This window comes from Chrysochloris asiatica, unplaced genomic scaffold, assembly GCF_000296735.1.
Source record: "Chrysochloris asiatica unplaced genomic scaffold, ChrAsi1.0 scaffold00125, whole genome shotgun sequence".
NCBI classification, from domain to species: domain Eukaryota; kingdom Metazoa; phylum Chordata; class Mammalia; order Afrosoricida; family Chrysochloridae; genus Chrysochloris; species Chrysochloris asiatica.
The window spans coordinates 5,739,363-5,755,543 of NW_006408643.1; the positions used below are offsets into that span (position 1 = coordinate 5,739,363).

A 16,181-nucleotide genomic window follows, 5' to 3' on the forward strand; every position below is an offset into this window, starting at 1 on the left:
TCTACGGGAACAGACAGCCTCATCTTCCTTCTGCAGAAATATCTTATTGGGTTTGTATCTATCTATCTTATTGGTTCTCTATGTATGTATATATGAGGAAACTTCAAACAGTTCGTGGTAAAATTCTATTTTCCATACATTTTTGGAAGCCCCTCCTGCATGGGTGTGTATCTTATCAGTTCAGTGTATATGTGTCTACATGTTGTTAGCTGTCATTGACTCAATTCCAAGTCATGGCAACTACATGTGTACAGAGTAGAATGGCTGTATGTGGCTTTCAGAAGATTGTCAGCCCTTTTTCTCTGAGGTACCTCTGGGTGAGTTCAGATTGCCAACATTTCAGCTCACAGTAAAGCAGCTAACCATCTGTACCACGCAGCCTACCTATATATTTATATCTTATTGGGTCTGTGTTTGTGTGAGTGTATATGTATGTATACAAAGGAGCTTCAAAAAGTTCATGGAAAAATGGAATGGACTTTTTCCCACAAACTTTGGAAGCTCCCCACCTTGTAAGCATATAAACACTAAGCCAATTGCTCTCAAGCCGACTTTGATGAGTAGAATTCATCCTTAAGTTGTAGAACTGTGTTCCTTAGGGTTTCCAATGGCTGAGTTTTTGGAAGTGGCTCTCCAGGTCTTTCTTCTGAGGTACTTTGGGATGGACTCAAACTGCCACCCTTTCCTTTAGTAGTAAAGCGCATGACCATATATCTGTTGTTGGTATTGTTTTTCTGGAGGACATTAATAAAGACAATGTCCCATGGCCTGGAGTACCGCCAACCAGGTCCTGCTCCTTCTAGGGAACCTTCTTAGGTTAATAGCAACCTTCTCTCCTCTTCTTTGCTCAGCCTCAGTAGACAGGATCAGAAAAGTCAGAAAGGTGTGCTCAGAGCCACCCCCCATCTCACCTGGTTCTGAGGCAGCTCTGGAGTCCACAGATCGCATCTGCTGAAGTCGGGGTCTCTCCCTGGTGGGAAACCAACTTAGGATGAAGAAATCACATATGGTAATAAGTGCTAACTGCTGTTTTAAACTGAGAGGTCTTGGAGACCTTGGGGACTAAGGCACGATAACTGACACATCCCTACATCACAGTGAACTGAAGGCTTAAAGGAGGAGCCTGTTAACAAACCACCAAGGGTTTTTCCCTCTGGTAGCGTAGTGGTTACGAATCAGGCTGCGAACTGCAAGGTCAGCAGTTTGAAAACTACCAGTTGCTCCACGGGAGAAAGATGAGGCTTTCTGCTCCCGTAAAGATTTACAGCCTCGGAAACCCTGTTCAGGGTCGCTATGGGTCGGAACCAACTCAACGGCACTTAACAACAACAAGAAGCCTCACTGTGATGAACAAACACCCCCCCCCCCCCAGCTATATCCCTGCACACATGGTGACCTCCAGGGCCTTGCTGGGGCCGAGGGCAGATGCATGTTGAAGGCTCTGTGAGGGATTGCAAATGTCAGCCCTTCTGTTCTGCTGCCTCAATTCTGACTCACAGTGACCCCATATGAAAGAGCAGGGCAGCCCCATGGGGTTTCCTAGGCTGTCATCTATATATCTATGTCTACTGTATGACTACACAGTCAGCCATGTATGGTGGTGGATACTATCGAGTCTGACTGACGGAATAGAACCGCACCAAAGACTAATCATTATGGAAGGAGCACAGAGGCTCTGTAGGATAAGCATTGGACTGAGAACCTCAAGGTTAGCGGTTTGAGCCCACCAGCTGCTTCATGGGAGAAAGATGAGGCTTTCTGCTCCTGTAAGACGTATAACCTCAGAAACACTATACCAGGTCAACTATGAGTTGGAACTGACTCCATGGCACTTAACAACAACAACAACAAATCGCTACAGGAACACAACACCAGGTCTGTGTCCTGTGGAGTTGCTAGGTGGCTTCAAACCACCAACCTTCTGGTTTAGCAATCGAGTGCTTTAAGTACATTCAAATCTGCTTCTCCTACTGGGGTGGGGGTGGGGGAACACGACAGGGGAGGAAGGGCCTCTTCCAGGCAGGCCACCAGGATTGTACCCCTCAAGGCACCCCTAAGACGTCTATTTCCAGCCCCTCACTACTCAGGATCACAGGGGCACATACACAGGTGAGGAGGTCCGGCTAGTATCAGGGCTTCGCTGCCTATGCCGGGGCGGTGGAGGGACATGAGAGGGTGGTGCTTGAGAGAATTCGGAGTCCAGGTCTGAGATATCTGTGGGGACAGAGAAGGCATCTCATCAGCCTTTAGACTAGATCCATTTGACAGAGAGGCAAGACTTAGCAAGCCTAGACAAAGGTTGGAGACTCAGCTTTGGGAAGTTCAGGTTCTAGTTTGCTGTGTGGCCTTGGTCAAATTCCTATCCCTTTCTGAGCCTCATGGGAGGAAGACACATATTTCTCTAAGGGTTAGGCAAGCCTTGCCTGCCCTCCATTCCACCCTCTTTGGGGAGTTGCCTTCTGGCCTCTCACCTTCCAGGAGGGAGCTCTCACTGTCGCTGACCGCGGGTGGGATGTTCACCAAGAACTGCCCCCGATCCCTGAGCACCAGCAGGGTGAGCTTCCCTTCCGACTTCTCAATCAGCCGTCGTGTGTCGCTCAATGACAGATTCTCGCTGGATACCCCGTTGATCTGAAGGGGTAGGGGCGGAAAAGAACAGGCAAGTTAATGAGAGATGGGGGATACTAGAAACGGACAACTTTTTATGACTGGGGAGACTAGACACACACAATCCTCTGAAACCCTGTGCCATAAAGTTGATCCTGACTCAAAGTAACCCTACAGAACAGATCAGAATTGCCCCTTTAGGATTCCTGAGACTCTAAGTCTCTACAGGAACAGACAGCCTCATCTTCCTTCTGCAGAATGTGGGTTTTGAACCATCAATCTTTCAATTAGCATCCAATGCTTAACACACAGCACGACTAGGGCTCCTTACACAATCCTCAATCAAAAAAAACCAAACTACAGCCATCAAGTCGATTCTGACTCACAGCGACACTCTATAGGGTTTCCGAGACTATAAATCTTTATGGGAGCAGAGAGCCTCATCTTTCATCATTGAAGCAGCTGGTGGGTTCAAACAGGCAATCTTCTGGTTAGCAGCCCAACACTCAACCCACTGTGTAACCAGGGCTCCTTACACAGTCCCCAGGGGCTACTAAAAATAGATATTCCCTAGGGAAAATATTAAGGAACGCTGGTGGCACAATGACTAAGCACTGGGCTGCTAACCAAAAGGCTGGTGGTTGAAACCCACCCACAGGCTCTACAGGCGAAAAGATATGGCAATGTGTTCCTTTCATATCCGAGCCTGAACCTCCACGGCTCAATTTTAAGCCAATGTTATTGTTGTTGTTAAGTGCCGTGCCGTCGAATTGGTTCCGACTCATAGCGACCCTATATAGGGTTTCCGAGGAGTGACTGGTGAGCTTGAACCGCTGACCTTGCAGTTCAAAGGGCTTTGCTGTCTGGTGCATTAACCCACAGCGCCACACCAGGACTCCAGCCAACAATTTGTTGTTGTTAAGTGCCGTGTTGTTAACTGACCTTACAGTTAGCAGCCCAATGCTCAACCCACTAAGCCACAGGGTTTCTCCAATGCCACTGTTGTCATTGTTGTTGTTAAGTGCCCTCAAGTCGGTTCTGACTCATAGTGACCCTGTATAGGGTTTCCGAGGAGCAGCTGGTGGGTTTGAACTGCCAATCTCACAGTTAATAGTCAAATGCTTACCCTATAGTACCACACCAGGATTCTTTCACTAGAAATACACAGTTCTTCAGACTTACTAGAAAGAGGCAATGTTGAAGACACGGTAGAAACTGTGCACTAGGGCCGCTTAGAAATCAAACCCTAAGAATCTCTAAAAATCGATTTTCTGGGGAGATGCCTAGAAAGAAAGACCTCTCCCCAAAGCTTGGTCTGGGGTCATTCACATCAGAACTACCCAGGGTCGGCCCGGGAGTTAGCACTATCACAGATTCTTCAAGCTCAAGGGGATACTAGAAACTGACATCTGTAATCTTCGGAAAATGGGCCAGACAGAATATGACTCAGTACCAGTTCTGCTGTAACTCCCCACCCTCTGGAAAGGCCAGCCCCCACTCACCTGTAGGATAAGATCTCCTTCCTGCAGCCCCCGGTTCCGGGCAGCCAGACCCGAATCCGTGATGTGCTTGATGAAGATCTGACTGCCCAATTTGACCCCAAACTCTGTAGAGGGAGGAGGGAAACTGAGGCAGGTCTCCCAGAGCTCGGCTAGAATTCTAACCTGCCCTCTACCCACCTGCCAGGATAATCTCCCCACCTCAAGATTCTTAACTTAATTCCATCTGCTACATCCTTTTTAGAGGGAGCCCTGGTGGTGCAGTGGTTAAGCGCTCAGCTACTAACCAATAGGTCAGTGGTTTGAACCCACCAACCGCTCAGCAGGAGAAAAGGCTAGGGATCTGCTTCTATACGATTACACCACCTCAGCCAGCGAGTCAGTTCTGACTCAGCTTAGGGAACTCTGGTCACTATGAGTGGGAATTGATTTGACAGCAATTAACCAGTACAGCCGTCACCACCAACCAGCAAAGAATCAACTTGTCAGTGGATAACAACCACCAACCACTACTAAACTTTACTACCCACCACCACCAGCCAACTGTACCAGCCAACCACCAAACACAACCATCACCCACTAACACCACTCAACAGCTATCCCACCCACCATCACCCAACCACCGACAACCATACCACCATCCAATCACCACCAACAACCACTATCACCACCCAGTAACACCACCCAACAACCACCCCACACCCACCACCATCCACCCACCATCACCCAACCAACAACAACCATACCACCATCCACCCACCATCACTACCACCACCACCCATATCACCATCAACTACAACCACAGCCACCATCCACCATCACCATCTACCCACCACCACCAACACCCAACCAACAACAACCATACCACCATCCAATCACCAACAACCACTACCACCACCCAACAACCACCCCAAACCCACCACCATCCACCCACCATCACCCAACCAACAACAACCATACCACCATCCAACCACCAACACCAACACCACCACCAGCCAACCCTCACCCAGTAACAACCACCCACCACCATCCAACCACTACTGACCACCCCCCCATCCAACCACCAATACTAATCAATCACCACCCACCACTAACCACCACTTACCACCACCACCACCACCACCACCCCATGATCCAGTCAGCACCCACCACTATCAACAACATCCTTTTTGCCACCGGAGGTACCATATCCCCAGGTCCCTGTCCTAGGATGGGGACATGTATAGTGACCACTTCCTCTGCCGACCACATACAACAAAGGGTCTGTTTGTCGGGACAGTGGGGGCACCAGGACCTTAACCAGAGCTGATCAGGCTCACCTTCACTCTCTTTCCGCCGCACCAGCACTGACTTCATGGGCTTCATCAGCACGTCCTGCCTTGGGAGCCGCTTAAAGCCGGACACCAGGGCCAGCCCATTGGCTTCGGAGCCGCCACTAGGGCTCCTGCGCCCATGGCTGCCAGCGCGACTCCGGCGGCCAGCCCTAGGTCTGCGGGAACGCTCACCCCAGGAGCGGCCCGAGCCACTGGACGAGTCGCCTTCGTAGCCTTGGCCATGGTCAGTGTCATTGAGACGTTGGTGTCCATCCTCCTCATCTGAGTCCAGGTGGCCTGGGCTCGAGGGGCTTGCCTTGGTGGTCGGTAGCTGGATCTTCCGGGGTCTCTTCACTGTCTGTCAGGGGATGCGGAAAGAAGGGGCAGTTTGAGGCAGGGGCCAGGGAGACTCTGCCCCATCCACCAGTGGGCCTGGGGGACCCCAGCTCCTCTCTTGGACTCAATGTCCAAGCAATATAATGGAAACAAGATTCTACTGGCGCTTTGAAGGACAAGTAGAGTGTCAGACACCCTGTGCCCCGAGGCTGGTCCTCCCGCTAGAGGCTCACGCACAATGTTGGCTAGCTTGGTGCAAGTCTTCAGTATCTGGATGGCGAAGGTGGAGGTGACAGTTTCCATAGAGACTCCATTCACCATGACAATTTGGTCCCCTGTCCTGTGGGAGGAGGGCTGGGTCTGAGAGGAAGGCCTTCCTGGTGGTCCCTGGAAACTCCAGGCCTACAAGGGCAGGGTCTAATTCACCAGTGAACCCCCCAGTGCCGCTGAAGACATTTATGCCTCTGTGCCTCATTTTCCTTATCTGTAAAATGGACCTAATCCTAAATACCCTCCCCTCAAAGAACAAAACAAAACAAAAAAAACCAGTCACCAGCTAGTCTATTGCAACTCATGGCAACTCCATACAGTTGGGCTCCATAGGGTTTTAGTGACTGACTTTTTATAAGTAGATCACCAGACCTTTCTTCCGAGGTGCACCTCTGGGTGAACTTGAACCTCCAACCTTTTGGTTATCAGCCAAGTGCACTCACCCTTTACACCACCCAGGGAATAATAAAACAGAAGCTTCGATGACAACTGGTCCCTTTGAGTCCCCTCACATTTTTCTACCAAGTCTTCATTCCTGCTTTTCTTCCTCTTTCTCTGCTGAGTCTCTCTCTCTTTGAACCTTGTCCTGGGTCCTGAGCTGGACTCATGCCTATCACCCTTGCAATCCCTCAGGTTCCAGAACGTTTTAAAATCAACATAATTCCTAGGAGCCTCCCACCCTCAAAGGCTCAAAAGATTGAGTCTCCTCCCCTTCTGTCAAAAAGAGTTCAGGACTTCCTGTCCCAGGTCAATTCTAGGGCCAGCGTGGCCCCAAGAAATGTTCTTAGTGACCAGCAAGTGCTCCAAGGCCAGTCATTAGTTCTGGCCAGCTGCCAACTCTAAACCCTTTGTTGACGGAGCTGGAAGGTCCTGGGCACATTCCAGCTTCAGAGCGTTGGTTCCTGCGGTGCCCTTCTACCGTACACCCTCCCCCAGCCGGAACCTCAATTCCCTCAGTACTCACTGCAACTGGCCCTCAGCTGGTCCCCCAGGCACTACGTCTGACACAATCACAGAGCCACTGGACCGGTCTCGGCCTCCAGAGATAGCAATGCCAAAGCCCCTGCGGGGGTCCTATGGTAGAATAAGCCACAGAAAAGTTTTGACTTCACTCCCCAAGACAGAACCCACCATCTCCCAGGACCCCTGGTTAAGAGAGGGAGACCTCACCTTGTTGAGTGTGGCCGTATGCTGCTCCCAGATGGTCACCTCCTCCATGTCTGCCACCTGGAGGGAGCGGGCAGGGAAAATGGGGTGGAGCCACAACAGACTCATAAGAGCAATTGGTGGGGGGCCCAGGCCCAGATAAGGAGTCTGTCTCCAATACTCCCATGATCCCAGCTGAGACAGGCAAGTTGCTGTCTTTGGACCTCAGGGTTTACATTTGCGGAAAGGGTCAGTGGTTATCACCACGGGCCATCTGGCCCTCAGGGGACACTTGGTGATGTCAGAAGGGCTGAGGGGGAAAGAAATACCAAGAACCTTATTTGGGGGACCCTCCCGCTCCTGTGATTTCCCTCATCTTTCCTCCCCAGTCCGTGTGTGGATGTCAATGTGGGCAGCATCCTAGGACATCAGGAAGTCAGACACTGAGTTTTTTTGGGGGTCAGTGGAGTCCCCTAATCTAGGATTCTCATCCTGGGTGATTCTGCACCCTAGGGGGCACAGAGAGTCCTGTGTGGTGCTGTAGGATAAACACAGGACAGCAAGGTAGACGGTTCAAAATCACCAGCTAGCTGCTCCTTGGCAATCCTATACAGAGTCGAAACCAACTCCACAGAACTTGACAATGGGTGAGGTCTGGGGACATTTGTGGTTGTCACAACTGGCAAGGGGGATGGTCAAGTGAATGGAGATCAGAGATGCTGCTCAACACCTTGCAATGCATAGTAAGGCCCCAGTCCAGAGAAGGATCAGGCTTTAAACAACAGTGCTGACAGGGAGAGAGTCTTTCAAGAAAAATTTAAAAATGAAAGTTTGGCCCTAGTTTACCCTGTTGTTTTTCTTAGTGACCACTGAGCCCATATCAGCTCATGGAGATCTCACATGTGTAAGACGAGAACTGTGCTCTAAAGGGTTTTCAAGGCCATGACCTTTTCAGAAGCAGCCAGGCCATTCTTCCAAGGCACTGCTAAATGAACTTGACTTTATGACCACTTGACATCTATAGATTTTATAATCTGTTCTCTGTTCATCTCCCCCTCTTAGAACGCCAGGTCAGAAGGGCCAAGATTTTTGTCTGTCTCGTTCACAGTGGAGTCCCTAGTGCCAAGAAAAGCTTTTTTTGTTTGTTTCAATATTTGCTGAATGAAGGAAGGAAGTGCTTCCTTTGTGCCAGGCACTTTATATGCACAATCTCATTTAATGTACTCTTTTCAAAAGGCAGGTTATTATCCATATTGTTGTTAGCAGCCATCATTAGCACTGCCCCCACCCATGGGGACCCCATGCACAACTCATCAGATTTTATGATACATACCGTTTTCACTGGCTGATTTTTTAAAAAAAGATTAATTGCCCATGTTATCAGGACTGACCGTGAGGGTTGGAAATGTAAAGGTGGATGTTTTGTAGCAAAAGGAGGGGAGTGATTGACTTTGCAGTCTCGGAGCAGAGGTCCCTGAGATCATCAAGGGAGAAGAGCGGAGTGTGAGACCCTACCCAGAGAAGCAGTGACGCCAGAGATGGAGGCAGAGACGATGACAGGGAGAGATGTGGAGAGATGTAGCGACTGGACTGGGGACTCTAGACCCAGAGAGGGAGAGAGTCTGTGTGCCAAGGACCAGGGGGCAGGCTTGCAGGGTATATCCTTTGGTTGGTTGATGATAAATAGAGGGGGTTGTAACCACGGCAATGAAACGATATACAATAGGATGAATGTAAAACTAATGTTCTCCCATGTAAACTATTACATAAGTCATAATAAAACATAAAAAAAAAAATCAATTGCCTGGACATTCTTCCTGGTCTTAGTCTGAAAGCTCCGCTGAGACCTGTTCAGCATCACAGCAACACGCCAGCCTACGCTGACAGACTTCTGTGGTTGGAAATCAACCTCAATGCGCTACAGATGGGGAACTGAGGCAGAGGTGGCGGAGTGTGGGGCTAGGGGCGGCAGGAGCAGAGCCCACGGCTACACACAGATTCTTACTTTCCTGCCTCTGAGATAGCTGAGCGCTCCAGGTTCCGGGGCAGGTGCACCACCAAGGTCATGCAGCCCAGAGATTCTGGGAGAAGGGGGGCATGCCCCTCCCTTCTGCAAGTCTGCGCATGCCTGATTCCCTGGTAGAGGGCAGAGGATGACAGCCCCTCCCAGGTCTTGGCACCACTGTTTGGGCCATTCCTTGGCTCGGTGGCCCCCATTGGAGCACGCGCCAGTGACTTGTTTTCAGGTTCTAGGATTGCAGGAAGGCAGCATTCCCGACCCCTGGGGGTTATGAGAAGGGGGACAGAAGAGAGAGAAACAATTCTTCGGGCAGGGCCCCACTAGGCTTTCAGGGCCCAATCTATCGCTACTCCTTTCTCACTGGGACTGCAAATCTCATTGTCTCAGTTTCCCCATCTGTATAATGGGTACCTACTGCCTGCCTGGCCTCTCAGGACTGGCATGCAGGGGCGAATTGTTGTTGTTAAGTCGCTTCCGACCCATAGTGACCCTGTATGGGGTTTCCAAGGAGCAGCTGGTGAGCTTGAACCACCAACGTTGCGATTCAAACAGCTTTGCAGTCTGGCGCATTAACCCACAGCGCAACACCAGGACTCCTGCCACACCATGCTTGAAAACAGGATCCAGGTTCCTTGTAGCCACTGTTGTTTAAAGTAATAATAATGACTTTTCTTTACACAGTGTTGTGTGCCATTGAGTCCAATTCTGATTCTGATGTGTAGCAACCCTACAGCACAGGGGAGAACTGCCCCATAGGGTTTCAACGGCTTTCCTAACTTTTTTTTTAAGTGGGAAACACATTTTAATTATGGTGAAACCCTATAAAAATTTTCCTTGCAATAAATCTAAACCTGATCATTTAAAATGATTTTAATCGAACCTTTAACAGAATAAACCCATATTTTACGAGCTTAATTTTTGACTCTCATCTCGGCAGTTCAAGCTCACCAACTGCTCCTCGGAAACCCTATAGAGGGTCACTATGGGTCGGAAGCGACTCGACGGCACTTAACAACAACAACAACAACAACAATCTTTTCAGGAGTGGATTTCCAGGTCTTTTTTTTCTCACTTGCAGAGTCACTGGGGAGCTCAAACTTTACATTAGGGTCAGCGTTGATCCTCTGCGCCACAGGGTTGCGTATTCCCACTGGCCTCACATCAAGTCTATTTCACTTCAAAATAAGCCTATAGGGCAGAGTCGAGCTCCTTAGGATTTCAGAGACTCTTTTACCAGAGTGGATAGCCTCATCTTTCTCCCCAGAATCGGCTTGTGGATTTGAACTGATGGATTTGAGGATTAACAATCCAATGCCTAACCCACTGTGCCACCAGGGCTCCTAATCCCACCTTGTTGATATTATGGCTTCTACTCACAGAGATCCAGTATAGGGTTTCTGAGAAGAGGAAACTAGAAAGGCTCATTCACATGCCTCAGGCCTTGCAGGGATGGGGGAGGTGTTCATTTGAATAGGCTACCAGCCTTCTGTTGTTTAGTTCCTTTCTTCTGAATGTATCTTTCAAAACAGAATCTTCCTTTTACTTGCTTTGATTTTTAGATTTGGTGTCCTTCAATGGCCTTCCAGGAATTTTTGTACGCTAAGAAACAGCCACCCGGGAACAGGGCCCTGGTGGGTTGGATGGAGCAGGTGACCTGGGCCTGCCCCAGCTTGTGTGTTACATCTCCATGGATACTGACTGACGCTTTCCCTAAAACCCTCTGCTGTGGGTAAGTGCCATGGAGTCTGTTCTGACTCAGTGACTCTGTGTAGAGTTTGGGGAAGTGACTAGTGAGTTTGAACCCAGGACCTTGTGGTTCAAACTGACCTTGAGGTCTGATGCTAATCCTACAGCACCACACCAGGACTCCAAACCCTCTAGGGCTCCCCAGTGCCCCAGGGATCAAGCTTAACCCAGCAGCCCACCTTAGCTGTGTCTACCTCTGAACTTTTGCCTGGCTGTTCCCTGTGCCTGAGACACCCTTCCAGGGATTTCTGCATGGATGGTCCCTGCAGCTCCGGTCTTGGCTCAAATGCCACCTCCTCAGGAAGCCCTCCCTGACTACCAAAGTAAACAATCTCCCTTGACACCCATCACTTCTCCCATTTCATGGATTGATTTTCACGGCATTTAAACAAGCTCCAATTATCTTGTTTCATCAGGCGGGGCCGGTCATGTCTTTCTGGGCACTCAAGGTCCTGGAGAGGGGTTTCTGGTGTGGTCAACGGTTCAAACCTACTAGCTGCTCCTCAGAAACCCTAATCAGGGTTGATATGAATTGGAACCGACTAAGTGATAACACTTAACAATAACAACAAAGACCTGGTGATGGGCCATCGGCCCCCTCTGGGCCCTCCAATCAGGCTCCTTTCTTGGGTGTTTGCACCCGCTATTGTTGTTGTTAAGTGCCGTCGAGTCGGTTCTGACCCATAGTGATCCTGAACAGGGTTTCCGAGGCTGTAAATCTTTACGGGAGCAGAAAGCCTCATCGTTCTCCCCTAGCACCTGCTAATTATCTAGTAAACTCCTATTCATCCTTCACAGCCCCAAGACAGTATTTTCCTCTAAACAGACACGCACTCTTCATTCCTCTCTCAAGCGCAACCCTTGTCTATTACTAGGACCTGGGATGTCTATATCCACGTGTGCCTTCCCTGTTGCTATTGTTAAGGGTTTTCAAGTCGATTCTGACTCATAGCAAGCTTATGTATTGTCGGGGACCAAAAACTGCTCAGTCCTGCACCAACCTCAGAAGCATATGACTATGTTTGAGCCCATTGGTACAGCCACTGTGTCAACCCGTCTCCTTGAGGGGCTTCCTCTCCTTCACTGACCCTCCACTTTACCCGATGTTCTTCTCTAGGGATGGGGCTCACCTGATAAAATGTTCAAAATATGTGACACAAAGTCTCTTCATTCTGGCTTCTAAGGAGCATTCTGGCTGTAGTTCTTTCAAAACAGATTTATTTGTTTGTTGGGGGGGCAGTCCACAGGCTATTTAATATTCTTCTCAAACATTATAATCCAATGTTGTTGTTGTTGTTAAGTGCCGTTGAGTCGGTTCCGACCCATAGCGACCCTGTACAGGGTTTCCGAGGTGTAAATCTTTACGGGAGTAGAAAGCCTCATCTTTCTCCCGTGGAGCAGCTGGTAGTTTCGAACCTCTGACCTTAAGGTTCGCAGCCCGATTCGTAACCACTACGCTACCAGAGTTCTTTAATCTACAGTAAATGTTTCAAGTCCTCTTCACTTCCAGTAAACAAAGTGACTGCATCTGCATATCACAGATTGTTAATGAATCTTCCTCCATTCCTGACACCACATTAGTCTTCAAACAAACTAGATTTTCAGATGATTTGCTCAGCATACAGACTGAATAAGTATGGTGAAAGAATACAACCCTAATCCACACCTTTCCTGATTTTAAACCATTCCGCATTCCCTTGTTCTGTTCAATTGGCTGCGGAGTGGTCTATGTTTAGGTTCTGCATGAGCAAAATGAAGTGTTCTAGAATTTCCATTCTTCAAAATGTTGACCATAGTTTGTTATGCCTTTGTACAGTCAATAAAGCAAGTAAAGTCAAGGTCTTTCTGGATCTCTGCTTTCAGTGAAGATCCATTTGACATCAGCGATGATATCACTTATTCCATCCATATCCTCTTCTGAATCCGGCTTGAATTTCTGGAAGTTCTCTTTCCATGTACAGCTGCCATCATTTTTAAATTGTCTTCTTGTGTGTGATATTATTTAATATTGCTCAACAGTTTCTGCATTCTGTTGAATCACCTTTCTTTGGAATGGGAATAAATACAGATCTCTTCTAGTTGCTTGGCTAGATAACTGTCTTCCAAATTTCTTGGCATTGACGAGTGAGCACGTTCAGTGTTGCATCTGCTTGTGAAAATATCTCTACTGGTATTTCATCAATTCCTAGAATCTTGTTTTCTCCCAGTGCCTTCAATGCATTTGGGCTTCTTGCTTCAGTATCACCAGTTCTAGATCATATTTATGCTTGATCATATACTACCTGGTTGAATGTTGACCAACTCTGTTTGGTACAATGACTCAGTGTATTTATTCCTTCTACCTCCTCGGAGGTTTCCTACAACTTTCAATATTTGATACACATAATCTAGACAAAGAATATAAAAAAATAATTGGTGCCTTTTAATTATGGCATTGGAGAAGAATATTAAGTATGCCATGGACTACCAGAAGAACAAACAAGTCTGTCTTAGAAGAAGTTCAGCCGGAATGCTCCTTAGAAGCCAGGATGGTAGGACTTCATCTTATTTCTTTGGGCATCTTATCAGGAGGAACCACTCCCTGGAGAAGGACATCATGACTGGTAAAGGAGAGGGTCAGTGAAAAAGAGGAAGACCCTCAACATGAAATGGATTCACCCAGTGGCTGCAACAATGGAGTTAAACACGGGAAAAATCGAGCGGATGGTGATGAAAGTCGGTAGTATTTCATTCTAGTGAATGAAGTGTGCATAGGGGTCGCTATGAGTTAGAATCAGTTGGCTACCACCGCCACCAACACCAAAATATTAAATGGCTGCCTTCCCTACAGGAACCCTGATGACACTACCGGGTAAGCACTGGGCTTCCAAGTAAAAGGCTGGCAGTTTCAAACCCACCAGCTACTCTGGTTCTGCAAAAAAAAAAAAAAAAAAGATGAGGATTTCTGCTCCGGTAAAGATTTATAGCCTCAGAAACCCTATACAGGATCCTTATGAGTCAGAACCAATTTGAGGGAACTTAACGTCAAACTGCTCTGGTAGCGTAGTAGTTACAAATCAGGCTGCGAACCTCAAGGTCAGCAGTTCAAAACTACCAGCCGCTCTGCGGGAGAAAGATGAGGCTTTCTGCTCCCATAAACAACAACATCATAACATTGTGAGCTGAAATTGATTTCACCTCAGCGAGTGGAATGAGCCTTCCCTATTAGCCCCCAGTCTGGGGTCTACTGATGAGAAAAGGTGGGTATCTTGAACCCCAGCATTTCCCCTAATGGTGCCAGCCAATGGGGCAAAGAGTTTTAGGAATGACTGGTGTTGGAATAATAGGCTGACCAGGCTACCAAAGCAGCCAGGTGTGTCTGGTGTTTCCAGCCCCGCCTTTGTCAAGGTGAGTTCTGCAGGGGCGGGGTCCGGTCCTCAGTCACACCAGGAGTACATGCCAGCAGTACAAACACCCAACAAGAAACTCGCCCCAGGGGATGGCGGTACCAAGTCCCACAACCCTGGAGGCAGGTGGCTCCCTAGTGTGTTCCCCTCCCCCGCCACCTCTGGGATGGGGGTCTGGGAAAGGAGCAGCATAGACTAAAGTTGGGGAGAGGATTCTGAGAGCTGTTTGTTCCTCCTTGCCGGGAAAGGGGTGGCTGAAACCAGACTATGGAAAGGGGCGGCTGAAACCAGATTAGCTTGGTCCTGTAGCCTAGGGCGATGTGGTCCAGGGGGGAGCCATGTCTCCTTTGTGGCCTCAGTCTACCCTCCTGGGCTCATCTGAGATCCAACTACGTGAAATTTACCGAGTCTACAAGATTTCCATTCCTGGGGGGTGAAACTCTCTCCAAACAGCCATGCTCTGTACTCAGTGGTGGTGGTGGTTGTGTGCCGTGGAGTCGGTTCCGACTCATAGCGACCCTGTACAGGGTTTCCGAGGCTGTAAATCTTTATGGGAGCAGAATGCCTCATCTTTCTCCCGCAGAACAGCTGGTAGTTTCGAACTGCCGACCTTGAGGTTAGCAGCCCGATTCGTAACCACTACGCTACCAGAGCTCCTTCTGTACTCAGCTGTTGTTGTAAAGAGCCATCGAGTCGGTTCCAACCCATAGCGACCCTGTATAGGGTTTCCAAAGAGCAGCTGGTGAGCTTGAACTGCCAACCTTGCAGTTTAAAGGGCTTTTCAGTCTGGCGCATTAACCCACAGTGCCACACCAGGACTCCTCTGTATTCAGTAGACTCCAAGTAAAAAGTGCTTCCCTGTCCCACAGCCTCACACTCACCAAAACCTTAGCAACCCATAAATGCAACTATTGACCACACCCCAGGATAGGGGCTCCACATTAATCCAACAGAAAGCCCCTAGGGGTGGGTATGGGGGAACTGTCATCTTTTTAAAACATAAACTGCACACCAGGTACTTAAAATGCTTTTTTCCACCCCCTCTCAGAATCCTCTCCTCGCCCTCCTTTAAAATGAAGATCAGACCACCCATTTTCCAGAAGAGATCTGGAGACAGAGAGGCGTGGAGGCATGTATTCCAAGATAGTCTCATTAGCAGAAAAGCCAGAAGTTGAATTCAAAGCAACATCGCAGATCCTGAGCCATTGGAAGCCTGTGGACACAGCTTTGTATGCCGCGGAGTGGATTCCGACTCAAAACCACCCCATGTAAGCGTAGAACTGCACCCTAAGGTTTCCTACGTTGTATTTGTTAAGGGAGAAGACCGCCAGGACCTTTCTCCCGCAGAGCTGCTGGATGCGTTCCAACCAACAGCTTTCTGTTTGACCGCTAAGACACTTGTGCCTCCAGGGTTCCTCACCTGACTAGGAGTAGTGACCACGCCCTCTGCGCCTCACTTTCCCAATCTGTTATACAGGTAGAGTGCTCTAGGGTCACACCTCATGTCTCCGCACCCACCCCTACCGCCAAGTGGCAGCTACTTACCTGGAATCTCACGGCCATCGTCCACCCTAGGGCTCTCCAGCGCCCGAGCCCAAGGTGGGGGGTAGGGGTGGGGCCAGAAACTTTCAATCCAACCCTTGCCTGGGGTGAGGGAGGAGGCTGGGGAGGGTCCTGGAGGAGTAGGGACCCAGCTCTTGTCGTCTTCTCTCCTGCTCACGGCACTCGGCTACACTTGCCCCTCTTCCTCCTCCGTCTTGACCGGCCCCGCCCCTACCCTGACACGCCTTCGGGACGCCTAGGAGGCTTCGATCACTCCCCCTTTGCAGATTCCAGGCCGTGGGAGGAAACTCCAGGC

The 16,181-nt window shown here is 49.1% G+C and overlaps 1 protein-coding gene across 2 annotated transcripts in view; it reads right to left on the minus strand.

Moving 5' to 3' along the window:
• TJP3 (tight junction protein 3) overlaps positions 1-15,886 on the minus strand; it is a 38,113-nt gene extending 22,227 nt beyond the window's left edge. Inside the window, exons 1-9 of one of the 2 annotated variants that reach the window (XM_006868946.1) lie at positions 15,869-15,886; positions 7,196-7,252; positions 6,990-7,099; positions 5,993-6,095; positions 5,426-5,777; positions 4,110-4,213; positions 2,472-2,631; positions 2,106-2,214; positions 897-970 (exon numbers count right to left, since the gene is read on the minus strand). In XM_006868946.1, the coding sequence (XP_006869008.1) occupies positions 897-970; positions 2,106-2,214; positions 2,472-2,631; positions 4,110-4,213; positions 5,426-5,777; positions 5,993-6,095; positions 6,990-7,099; positions 7,196-7,252; positions 15,869-15,886 (1,087 nt within the window). Of the gene's footprint in view, positions 1-896; positions 971-2,105; positions 2,215-2,471; positions 2,632-4,109; positions 4,214-5,425; positions 5,778-5,992; positions 6,096-6,989; positions 7,100-7,195; positions 7,301-15,868 lie in introns of those variants that run through there. The other variant, XM_006868945.1, reaches the window with a different exon arrangement.
• Between the last annotated feature and the right edge of the window lie 295 nt (positions 15,887-16,181).